This window comes from Equus przewalskii, chromosome 2, assembly GCF_037783145.1.
Source record: "Equus przewalskii isolate Varuska chromosome 2, EquPr2, whole genome shotgun sequence".
Classification (NCBI taxonomy): Eukaryota; Metazoa; Chordata; class Mammalia; order Perissodactyla; family Equidae; genus Equus; species Equus przewalskii.
In genome coordinates this window covers 48390391-48402260 of record NC_091832.1, presented here as the reverse complement: position 1 = coordinate 48402260, position 11870 = coordinate 48390391, and the positions used below count along the sequence as shown (strand labels likewise).

Sequence of the window (11870 nt, the reverse complement as noted above, 5' to 3'; positions counted from 1 at the left end):
GGCCGGCCCGCTGCCGCGCCGCCGCCCCCGCCGCTGCCGTCCAGTCCCCCAGCCCCGGGCGTGCGACGCCGCCGGCCGGGTCATGAAGCTGCTGCGGCGCGCGTGGCGGCACCGGACGGCGCTGGGCCTGAGCGGCCTGGCGCTCTGCGGCGCCGCGCTGCTCTACCTGGCGCGCTGCGCGGCCGAGGGCCCCCGCCCGCCGCCCGGCCGCGGCGTCCTGCCCGCCGGGCCCGCGCGCGCCGCCGCCTTCCTGGCCGTGCTGGTGGCCAGCGCGCCGCGGGCTGCCGAGCGGCGCAGCGTGGTCCGCGGCACGTGGCTGGCGGCGGCGCGGCGCGGCGGCCCGGGCGACGTGTGGGCGCGCTTCGCCGTGGGCACGGACGGCCTGGGCGCCGAGGAGCGGCGCGCCCTGGAGCGCGAGCAGGCACGGCACGGCGACCTGCTGCTGCTGCCCGCGCTGCGCGACGCCTACGAGAACCTTACGGCCAAGGTGCTGGCCATGCTGGCCTGGCTGGACGAGCACGTGGCCTTCGAGTTCGTGCTCAAGGCGGACGACGACTCGTTCGCACGGCTGGACGCGCTGGTGGCCGAGCTGCGTGCCCGCGACCCCGCGCGCCGCCGCCGCCTCTACTGGGGCTTTTTCTCGGGCCGCGGGCGCGTCAAGCCCGGGGGCCGCTGGCGCGAGGCCGCCTGGCAGCTGTGCGACTACTACTTGCCCTACGCGCTGGGGGGCGGCTACGTGCTCTCGGCCGACCTGGTGCACTACCTGCGCATCAGCCGCGAGTATCTGCGCGCGTGGCACAGCGAGGACGTGTCGCTGGGCGCCTGGCTCGCACCAGTGGACGTGCAGCGCGAGCACGACCCGCGCTTCGACACCGAGTACAAGTCCCGCGGCTGCAGCAACCAGTACCTGGTGACGCACAAGCAGAGCCTGCAGGACATGCTGGAGAAGCACCAGACGCTGACGCGCGAGGGCCGCCTGTGCAGGCAGGAGGTGCAGCTGCGTCTCTCCTACGTCTACGACTGGTCCGCGCCGCCCTCTCAGTGCTGCCAGAGGAAGGAGGGCATCCCTTGAGCGCAGCCCCCTCACCCGGGGCTCCGAGGGCACCGCAGCTGCTCTGCGCACCGCACGCCGGCGCTGGAGGAGAGGCCAGGACAGACGCCTCGGGAGGTGGCCGCTGCAGTGAGAGTCACTTGGGGGCCTGTGGGGCGCCAGCTGAGGTAGCCTCCTACTGGCGTTCCACTGGCGAAGCCGACAGGTTCCAGGTAGTTATCTGGGATGAATCCAGCCCTGGAAGGGATCTGGTTTGTCCAGTGACTGGTGGAGCTTTTGGGCAGATGCCAAGTGGCAGTGGCCAAATCCTGGGTCCCAGCTCCAGTCTGGGTCCAGGGCTGTGCACCTCAGTGGCCATACATGTGGGCTCACTCAAGAGCATCTTCTTCTGAGCCTGGGAGACCCCTGGGGCTTGCCATGGCAGTGCATCATGGCTAGGTAGAAATGTCCTGTCTGGATTTCAGCCTTCGTTTGCCTGGACTGGCAACATGCCCAGCTTTGGGGTGATGGCAGGCAGAGCCTCCCAAGTCTGCAGGGGCTTGCAGCCACCCCGGCCTGTCCACTTGCTGTCCTGTTCCAAGGTGGGGGCAAGGAGCAAGAGGCTGGAGCTCACAGACACTTGTAGAATCGGACCCAAAAGAATCCTGACTTGATCTGGGGTGAGGACTGTGTCACATCCCACGTCTGCCGTGCTGACCGTCCACTTGGGAAGTCTCCCTGCGCCGAGAGCTGTGGCTGCTGTAAACTGACCTGCAGGCCCTGGCGTGCCGCAGGCCATCTGTCTTGCAATCCAACGGCTTTTCTCAAAATTACTGTTCCTTTGTTTAGTTAGGTTCCATTTTTTCACGTCTCAGGTGGGCGTCATTTGTCATGTGTCAAGTCTAAGACTTAACTGTGTTTTATGTTAACTACTTGTAGGCATTTTGGTCTGTGTGTGGCCCTAGAGTGAATTTGTGGTAAATGTAATTCAGCAGTTGCCTGTGATTTATTTATAATTGTTGTAAATTTGTGGGACTGTGTGAGTCTCAGTATTTTTTCAATTATTTAACAGAAGACTTTTCTATCAGAACTTGGAATTTGTGGCTTAATCTGTTTTTACAGCCAGAGTGGTAGACCCGCTACTGCATGTGTGCTGGAACGTGGGAGGGCTTCAAAACTTCCACTTCTTTCAGTTCACGCCTAAGTCGGTTGCACTGTTTCTCTCTGAAAAGACTTCCCTTTTAAGGCTTCCTCGAGGCGACGCGGGGCAAGTGTTTGTCACACGTGCGCCTGTTACTTTTGACTCTGGGCTCGAGTTCCAGGACTCGGAACCCTTGGAAGTGTTGATGAGGCTTCCCAAATTCTGTCTTAAGAAAACACGCTTTGCTGGCTTGGCGTGTCGTTTTGGAGACAGAAAGCATGCGTGTGCACCCCTGACCAATCACCTCTAACATTCCTCAGAAGGTCAGGGTTTCCTTTCTTCCCTGTTAGACGTGGGGTGAGAGCCACGGTGACTGCAGAGGTAGCAGAAGTGGCTCCAGGACAACCGCGAGCCTCGCAGCCAGCAGTCCGTGTGGAGACCGCACGTCTTTATCTGGGGTCTGACCCGGCTCTTCTTTCTGCGCAACGGGCTGCCCCCGCGGTCTCCCTAGCCCACTTCAGGGCGGTGTGAGCAGGGACAAAGCTCTGGCTTGTGTTCTCATTGCCATTCTTTTGCGTCTCAGGCTGTGGGCGTTAGAGCAGGTGTCAGCTCAGACACCACAACGAAATCCTACAGGCTGGCAGCTTCTGCAGCCGACCTGTTTCCCACGGTTCTGGAGGCTGGAAGTGAGCTCGGGGTGGCAGCAGGGGTAGGTTCTGTGAGGCCTCCTGGTGTGTAGACGGCCGCATTTCCCTCTGTGTCCTCGTGGCCCAGAGCTGGCCTAAGTTCAGAGCAAGCTCTGTGGTGTCTTCTTACAAGCACACTGATCCCATCGCCGGGCCCCACCCTCACCACCTCCTCTAACCCTAATTCCTCCTGAAGGCCTCGCCTCCAAATACTGTCACACTGGGGGTCAGGGCTTCAGTCTGAATTTGGGGGACACAGTCGGTCCGCAGCACCAGGTTTGGGTTATTCTTGTTTGAAGACTGGAACTTGGGGTCTCAACCTGGAAAGAAGGGGCTGGTCTTGTGGTTGGTAGCCTAAATGCAACTGTACCACCTTTGGAAGGCGGGAGCTGGTCCATGGAGGTCTGGAGGTCTGACACAGCTCTGGTTCCAAGGTGAGTGTGAGCTTTCTGACCGCCCTGCCAGGCCTGACTGCCCCTGCGAATGTCTTGTTCACAGGACCTGGATTCATGAGACGACCCCAGTTTGGGAACACCAGGGTGGACCCAGCAGGGCCGTGCCCACCAGTGGGGGGACAGGTTCCCCAGGAATGCTGATTCCTCTTGCCAACCATTTTTGACCTGGGACGTCTCTTCTGAGCCTCGGGATCATCAGATGAGTTGTGTGCACATCTCTGTTTCAGACGAGAAGGTGCTCAGAGAGACCGGGCGACCTGCTGAGTGGCCAGTGGCAGAGCCGGGATTGGAGCCGAGGGCTGGACCCCCAGATCCCTGCCCAGCACCACGTGGGCACACATGCACCCTGTAGACTGTGGGGGGAGCCTAGGATCAGGAGACTGCAGGCCCTGAGAGATGGGGAAGTCAGGCCACCAAACCGGCTTTTATGAGGGAATTTAGGAGACAGAACAACCAACTCTTCTCCAACCGAAGTGGTGTCTCCATACACGGCTATCAGACCCCTGAGCGGGGCGCCCGGGCAGGCCTGGGCGTGGGCAGCAGGCCTCATCTGAGAGGTACACAGCTCCCCTGTGCAGGGCCCTCTCCAGGGGCCCTGGTCCTGCCGCTCCCCCACCACGGCCTCGTGGAGAGAGAAGGCAGGCTGTCAGAGAACCAGGATGATGTGCCAGCCGCCTGCCTCAGCCCTGGAAACAGCCCCTTCGTTTTCCAACAACTGGAGGAGACTGAGGCACAAGAGACGGTGCCCTGGCCAAGGTCGCAGAGCTAGAAAACGAGGAACTTCAAAAACACCCTCAGCAGCCAGGATGAATCTCCAGAGAATGATGCTGAGCAAGAAAAGCCAGTCCCAAAATATTACATGCTGCTTCCGTTTCTGTGACGTCCTTGGACGACAGAGTTGTAGAGACAGAGGACAGATGAGTGCTGCTGGTCCAGGAGGAGCGGGAAGGGAAGTGGGGTGGGTACTCAAGTGGGTGGGAACTCGGGATCTTGCCTGAAGCCTGAATGTTGGTTTCCCGGTGGTGATGTCATCCTACAGTTTTTCGAGACTCTACCATTGGGGGAGCCTGGGAGAGGGGTACACGATTTCCCTGTACTGTTTCTCACAACCGCATGTGAATTTACAGTTATCTCAGAAAGTTCAATTTAAAAGTATATATCACGTCACTAATTCTAATAAAATAGGAACCTGGGGCCCAGGATGGCCCAGCACCAGGAAGGGGAATGTTCACCACACACGTGTGCCGAGGGCAGGGTGCATGGCTCCTGCGGGGGGCCAGTGCTGCACCTGCCATTGTCCTGTCGTCCCCCACCCCCACCCCAGGTCTGAGCCAAGACCTCCCCACCACCCTCCTGGCCCCCCCACCCCCAAAGCTGGGGTCCGCTTGGTGTGGCAGAGTTGGCAAGACCCAAGAAGGACCAGGGACAAGCTAGGGGCTGGGGAGAACCTGGGGGCCACAGTTTGGGGGTTTGCCAGGACATGCACCTGCTGGAGACCATGGGACAGAAGGGAGTGAGGCCTCACTGCCTCAAGTGAGCCTGGAGGAGGCGTGCCCCACCCTCACACGCTGGGGGCTTCCAGGCCTTTCCAGGCCCTGTAGCACAGGCTGGTGTGCAGCTCAGAACTGGGGAGGAGCCAGCCCACTGGCTGCCCCTCTTGTCCCTGTACACAAGGGGCCAGCCCCTGATCCCCCCCAAACAGGGGGTAGGGTTTTCGCTCCTCTGCCCCCCAATGTTGCTGTGTATACTAGGTTTAGCCAGTAAGTTCTGACCTTGGGAAGGTCCTCTGGCCTCTGGGCTTCCGTGTGCACATGATAAAAATAGAAACGTTCAGATTCAAAGACCCCTCCAGTTTCAATGGCTGGGGGGCTCTGTTTCTCTGAGCACTGAGCTGTGGCCATAGCACCCTGCTGCATCCATGGAGTGAGAGAGAAGGCCATCAAGAGGCCCCCAAGTTGGTGACATCGTCAGGGTGGGGCAGTGGATCTGCCTCTGCCCCCACTTCACCACCCCCAGCCAAGCCATGGAGCAATGAGCTGCAGGGGACCCAGGACCAGCCCAGCCTGGCGCTGAGAGCAGGAGGGGTGAGCAGGGCACCCAGCGGCCTGAGCCATCACACCTGTGCTCACAGCCCTTCTCAGGCCTGCTGCCTGTCCCCCAATCACTTCCCCACCCTCAGGCCCCTCTCCCCTGCTCCTGGCTGCAGCCTCCTTTGCCCTCCACATCAGGCTCACTTGCTGGCCATCTGGCACATGTTCCCTGCCTCGGGCCTCCACTGTCCCTTTATTCACTTGAAGTCACCTTCTTGGGGCAGCCCATCCACATCACCTGCTGACTGCTGCCTTGTGGTCTCTCACTGTCCCTGCCTTTCACCTGTGTACCTGGCTGTCCCCAGGCCTGTGCCACACCCTTGCCCTCCCTGCCCAGCACACGGCCCAGGAGTCAGATCAGCCCAGGAGCCAGGAGCCCCTCACCTGTCCGCCTGCTGGGCCCATCCGCTGGGGAGACATGAGCCAGTAGGCAGAGCTGCCAGGCCCTGAAGCCATGGCTCCGGCTCAGGGCCAACCCTGGGTCCCTCCAGACGGGCCTGGGTGGCTGCCCTGGTCTCCCCGGTTGCAGCCACTGGATGCAAAGTGCTGCTTGTGTCTGGGTCCTCCTGGGACCTGTCCACCATCCCCCAGAACTTTGTCAAGGTCTCCCTCCGCCCACCCACCTGGTGGGGGCCGTGCTGTGGTCACAATCTGAGGGCCCTGCTGTGAGTTGAACTGTGCCCCCAAAAAGATGTGCTGAAGTCCTCATCCCCAGGACACGTGCATGTGGCCTTAGTAGGAAACAGGATCCCCACAGACGTCCTTGAGGCAAGATGAGTCGTTTGAATGGGCCATACTCCAACGTTACTGCTGTCCTTCTAAGAAGAGGGGACAGGGACCCACAGAGGAGAAGGCCACGTGGCAACGGAAGCAGAGGTTGGAGTGACATGGCCGCCAGGCAAGAGACGTATGGCTGCCCCCGGAGGCTGGGAAGGGACAGGAGGGCTCACCCAGGTCTCAGCAGCACAACCCTGCCCAGCCCTCCATCTCAGCTCCTGGCCTCCGGAACTGTGAGGGTAAACTTGTTGCGTTGAACCCCCGTTTATTGCTCTTTGCTCCCGCAGCCTGAGGAGTCTTGCACAGCTCCCAGTGCCCACCTTCACTTGGCTCCTCCCAGCTCTGGGGGTACTCGCTGTGCATCACAGGCCCCTCAGCCACTGGCTGCACCCAACCTTCTTCTCTGCCTCCCAAGGCTGAGCACAGACCCTGCTGTCCCAGGCAGGCCACGCATCCAGGCGTTTCCACAGCCCACGGTGCTGCCCAGCCCCCACCCTCCTTCTATCATCAGGCCTGGCTCACATCCCCGCTGTCTGGGTCACCATCTCTCCCTGGCTCCGTCTCAGTCTAGAATCCACAGGGTCTGACCAGGGCGGCCAGCACTCCTCCCTGGGGCCCCACCTGCCCCAGGCACTCTGTCCACACGGTAAGGCCACTGACTTTCGCCGTCTGGGGCCCCAGGGAGCACATGACAGCTGGCCACAAACAGACCTAAGGCAGGCCAGGTGCCCAGGGCCTCCAGAAGAACCATGGAGAGCCTGCCTGGGGCACGGGCAGCCCAGTGAAGAGAGTGACCTCAAATTTGCTCCTTGATGCCTGCACCCTGTTCCAGGGGCTTGTGTTGATTTTCTTCCTAATAAGCATGCTCTGGGTTGAGCTGACATCTCTCTCACGTTGAGTCCAGGGAGCGGGTGAAAGGGTCCCCGTGTCTGTCCTGACACCACCGCTGCCCATCTGTCCATCCCCCCAGTCCTGGCCTCGGAGCAAACATGGGGCTCCCATGGGGTCGCAGTCCAACCTCTGTGGGGCTGCTTGTTCTGAGACCCCGTGGTCTCCCTGGAGGTCCCCTCCCAGCCCCACCCAGAGGACCCTCCCCAAAGCCTTGTCACCTTCACCTGTCGTCTGGCCTCTGTGGGCACCCACCCCCCTTTCTTCAGGGCCAGGGTGGGCTCACTGCCAGCTTGGGGACCCCTCAGGCCTCCCCTTCCGTCTGCTCCTGTAGAAATGCGCATCTTCTCTCCACTGCCCCCCAGCTTCCCCCCAGCTCCTCCCTCTTCTCCCTCCACCCCCCACAACTGTCTTTCTTGGGCACTCAGCCCCCATCCCAGCTCTTCCCGACCCCACCCGTTTGTGGATGGTGCTGCTGGCTCCCCACCCCCCATCCCCCACTCTCAGACCCTCAAGCCTCATGCAGAAGTCCCAGCACTACCGCCACCCCAGGCCACACTGCAGCCAGGTGACCGCCCCCCCACCACCACCACCACCTTACTGCGTTGACCACTTCAGAGGTCACCCAAAGCAAACTGAACAACCCATCACACCCTGCATCCTGGGGCTGCACGTGCCCCTGCCCCCAGCATGCCCCAGGACCCTCTTCTGCTGGTGTCTTTGAAAGCCCATCCCGCCCCTTCCTCCCAAGGACCCTGAGCCTCCCCCACCTGAGGTCTGTTTGGAGGTGGCATGTGGTTAAGTGGCCCAAGGAGGGCTGGCAGGGGGAAGAGAGTGGGAGCTGAGAGAGGAGAGGGCCCGGGTTGGTGGGGGAGACACCCAGGCCCACCCGAGTGGGCCTCTGCTGTCTGCCTCCTGGCCAGCCTCAGGCCTCCACTCTGGCCTCAGCACCCAGCAAGACCTACAACACAGCCTCAGTGGGTGACCCATGGACTGCAGCTCAAGCACCTCACTCTGACCAGCGCCTTGGTCTGCGGGAGTCACAGAGAAGGCCGATGACCGAGGTGGGCAAAGCCAGGGGGTTCTCCATCGATGCAGCAGGGACCCTCTTCGCGCCTGGCTGTCTCCTGGACCCACAAGGGCCCCCGGAACGGGACATGGGAAATGAGGGAAATCAGGGAAGATTAGCAGTTCCTGTGAGGCTGGGGCAGCACCCCAGGAACCCTCAGCCCTGGGCCAGGGGGACCCGCTCTGGGAGGTCCCAGAGTTGTGTGGTCCTACTCTGGATGCCCACCTCAGTCGCCCAGGTCAGAAGAGTGGGCAGAGGTGTGACCCTGAGTCTGGGCACAAGCAGGTGCCTGGGGTCCTTGCCCAAAGACTGGTGAGGTCCTGGAAGGAGAATTGAGCCTCAGGAGGGGTAAGTCTGCCCAAGCTGCTCCCAGGAGACCCAGCCTTGGCAGAAGCTAAGGGTGGGGGTGAGTGCCTCCCCCTTGACACTGACTTGAGGGCTGCCCTGGGCCATCTTGCAATGAGAGCCCAGGAAGTGATGAGAGTCAAGGGTCTCCATAGAGGGGTCTCCGCTTGAGCCTGGAGATGAATGCTACCCCAGAGCACACACCCCCGACCTGGGAAGGGGGGCTCTGGTAGCTGGGTGGGCAACCGGACCTGGAGGCCTGGGCACTGGGGGTAGGGAGGTCAGCAAGGGGCAGCCGCTGGGCTGGCCACTCGGCAGGATGGTCAGGGGCCCTCCCCACACACACCTGAGCCCACTTGCACAGGTGGTGTCCAGAGAGGCCTCCGCCCAGGTGCCCCCATCACCCTGGCCCCAGGTCCCTGCACTTTGTCTGCACGTGGCCCCAGGGCCCTGGCTGCCGGCCAGCCGGGCCCCGCAGGCAGGGCTCGGCTAGTTGTGGCACTGGGTGGTGCTGGAGGCTGGGGAGAAGCCAGGGCTGCAGAGGGTGGCTGTGGGAGCCCAGACAGTGGTCGGCTCCATCCTCCAGAGTAAACACTGAGCCTCCATGGCCGGGCCAGCGGGACAGGAGCCCAGGGAGGCCCTCGTCCAGCTCCCGCCTTCTGCTGACCCAGGGCCTGACCCAGCCTGGTGACCCGAGGAGAAGGAAACCAGCCCGCCCCTCCATCTGGTGGCGTCTGAGGGTCTCGGCAGCCCCGAGGGGCCCCTGCCCCCTGCCACAGACGCCCACCTCACCCCGCACAGGGAGTGACCGGTGGGTGGCCAGAGCCAGGCTCAAATGTCCAGCCCTCCGACCAAGTCCCCAGACAGGCCCCCACCCTGCTCTCTGGCCCCCGAAGAGCCACCAGGCAGCCTCCACAGCGGTTGCCGGGAAGTGCCTCCTCCAGTCTGGCCTGGGTGCAGCCTGCCATGAGGGCCTCCCACAGAGCCTGGTATGGGCACTGCTGCAGCAGGGTGGCTGCGGGGCTGCAGCAGGGGGCTGGGGTCCAGCCAGGAGGTGGGCCGGGGACTGCAGGGGGGCTGAGGGGCTGCTTCTCAAGAGTTCACTTCAGCGGTGGAGTCTGACTTGGCTCTGCGACGCCCCTTCCTGTTTACTCCTGTTCTCGCGGCCACTCCCGCACACACCCAGGTTCCAACAGAGTAGCCTGGAGGGACCGCGGGCACAGGTGGGGGTGCCTCCTGCCCTCGCCACCGCCCTGGGTGTGTGTGACACACCGGCTGTTGCAAAACTGATGTTATCACAGCAGAGGAACCCATGAGTCACTGCCCCAGAGCGGGGAGCTGCACCCCAAACCCTCCTGAACAAAGGCCCTTTGTCCCCGAGCCCCACTCTGGCATCAGACATGCAGGCGGGCAGACATGCCGATGGCAGCACAGGCACAGGCACAGGTCAGGGATGTGTTCCTGACTCCCAGCCCGCCTCGACCCGGCTCCAGGGGCCAGCTTCGGGAGACCCCAGGCTGCTGGAGGCCTCATCTCCTGGGTCAGCTCAGGTGCCCGGAGCTGGAGATCCAGCACCTCATTGACCCTGCGGCAGGGCCCTGAGGTCATGCAGAGCTCGGAGCAGCCTGAACTCAGCCCAGAGGGCACACTGGCCAAGCCCGGTCAGTGAGCAAAGGCCCCAGGACGCAGCACCCCCGTGCCCCCAGCTCCAGTCTTGTGAGGGCCTCCTGGCCACAGCCTGGGCCTAGGTGAGCGCTCTGTGCACAGGTTAGAGGCCTCAGACAAGACAAGGCTCCCTTCTGTCCCCCAGGCAGCTTCGGCCTCAGGACAGGGGCTGGGACCCCTCTCCTTTGCCCCATCATGCAGAATCAATGGCTGTCAGAGTCCAGCTCAAGGCCGCAGGCAGCAGCACTTCCCCACCCCGAGGTCCAGCAGTTTTGTGGCCACCAGCCCAACCGTCCAGCATAACAGGCTCCCTGGTTGGACCAACACCAGCGGGTCTCCCTCACGCCAAGGACCCTGACCACGGCTGCTCTTAAGCTCGGCAACTGGCCAGCCGGTGACTCCAGCCACCTGCCCTGTGTTTTGCTCCCGAGGGCCCCAGTGATTCCAGCTCAGCAAAGAAACCCCTGGTCTCAGAGCAGAGACAGAGGGGACACACGTCACACACATGCCAGGAGCACGCATGCAGCTGGCCACACCAGAGTCAGACACACCATCAGCCACCCGAGGACATGCAGAGTCAGCACGGGGTCAGCACAGGGAGCCCAGGTACATGCAGACTGAGAGAGGAGCACAGACACTTCCCCCCGAGGCTTCCCAGGCCCCCAGGCCACTCTGGTCCTTGGCCGAGGTCACAGGAGTCAGGACATCTGGTCCGGGTGTGAGAACCTCCCAGGTGGGCAGGGAGGGGCCCAGCTGGGGACAGGCAGACCATGGGGCCCTTAGGGTAGACCCCCTCCCAGTCCAGGCCCAACCTGAGGGGGGCGAACTCAGACCCAAAGGCCCTGCCACCAAGGGCCAGTCTGTCTCAGCCACACCCCAAGGTGCACACACCGCCACATACCCCAGGCCCAGGCCAGGCGGGCGGCCCTCCTCTGCAAGCCTCGCCCCTACCCTGTCCCATCTCACAGCCCCCAGAGGGGACCACGGTGAGCAGAGCCAGGTGGCCCCCAGCTGCTGAGCTGGTGGCTTCTCCCACCTGGGGAGGACTCCCCAGCTGGACGCCCACACCCTGTCTGCACTCTAACTGGACACACGCCAAGGCCGCTGGGGGAGCAGCCTCTGACCCAACGCGGAGACACGCCACCCTCAGCGCCCCAGGGCAGGCCTTGGGGCCTGGAGGGGCCGGTCAGTTGCAGCCAGGCTGCGGCCCCAAGGCCAGGGCTTGGGAAGCAGGGGGCAGGGGGTGCAGGAGGAATATATCCTGTCCCAGGAGCCCCCAGAACAGCAGGTCCCCCAGCCCCAGCTAGCAGGAGGCAGAGTCAGATGGAGGTTCTGGGAAGTGAGCCCTAGCCGGGGTCACCAAGGTCAGCCCGGCACCTCCTGCTGCTACAGGGCAGGGCTCAAGGTCAGGGGTCAACCCAAGGCTGTCCAGGCCCGTGCTGGCCATTCTGGCTCTGGCCCTAGCCAGACGCTTGGACCACCCCAAAGCCCAGTTCCAGAACCAGAGAGGCCAGGCAAGGAAAAGAGCCCCACCTCCCAGGCTCTGCCACCCCAGGGACCCCAGGAAGCCCCTGCTCTGAACAGCAGTCCCGCCTGGCTACTCAGGCTGAGTGGGTGTGACCACAGGGCCAGGGCCGCTTGGGGGCTCCAGATGCCTCCCAAGGCCCTGGGGTTCTTTATAAACACCACGGTTTGGGTCAGGCTCCAGAGCATGGTGGGACTGA

At 62.9% G+C, this 11870-nt stretch overlaps 1 protein-coding gene across 1 annotated transcript; it reads left to right on the top strand.

Annotated features, from left to right (window-relative positions):
• The first annotated feature begins 4 nt into the window (after window positions 1-4).
• On the top strand, window positions 5-4531 carry B3GALT6 (beta-1,3-galactosyltransferase 6). Its single transcript, XM_008531653.2, has 2 exons — window positions 5-1263; window positions 3356-4531. The coding sequence occupies exon 1, from the start codon at window positions 83-85 to the stop codon at window positions 1070-1072; it is 990 nt and encodes a 329-aa protein (XP_008529875.2). The 5' UTR covers window positions 5-82; the 3' UTR covers window positions 1073-1263; window positions 3356-4531.
• The last annotated feature ends 7339 nt before the right edge of the window (window positions 4532-11870 follow it).

Bases quoted from the DNA above. Each gene is read 5' to 3' on its own strand.
- B3GALT6 (XM_008531653.2), top strand. From the start codon at position 83: ATGAAGCTGCTGCGGCGCGCGTGGCGGCACCGGACGGCGCTGGGCCTG.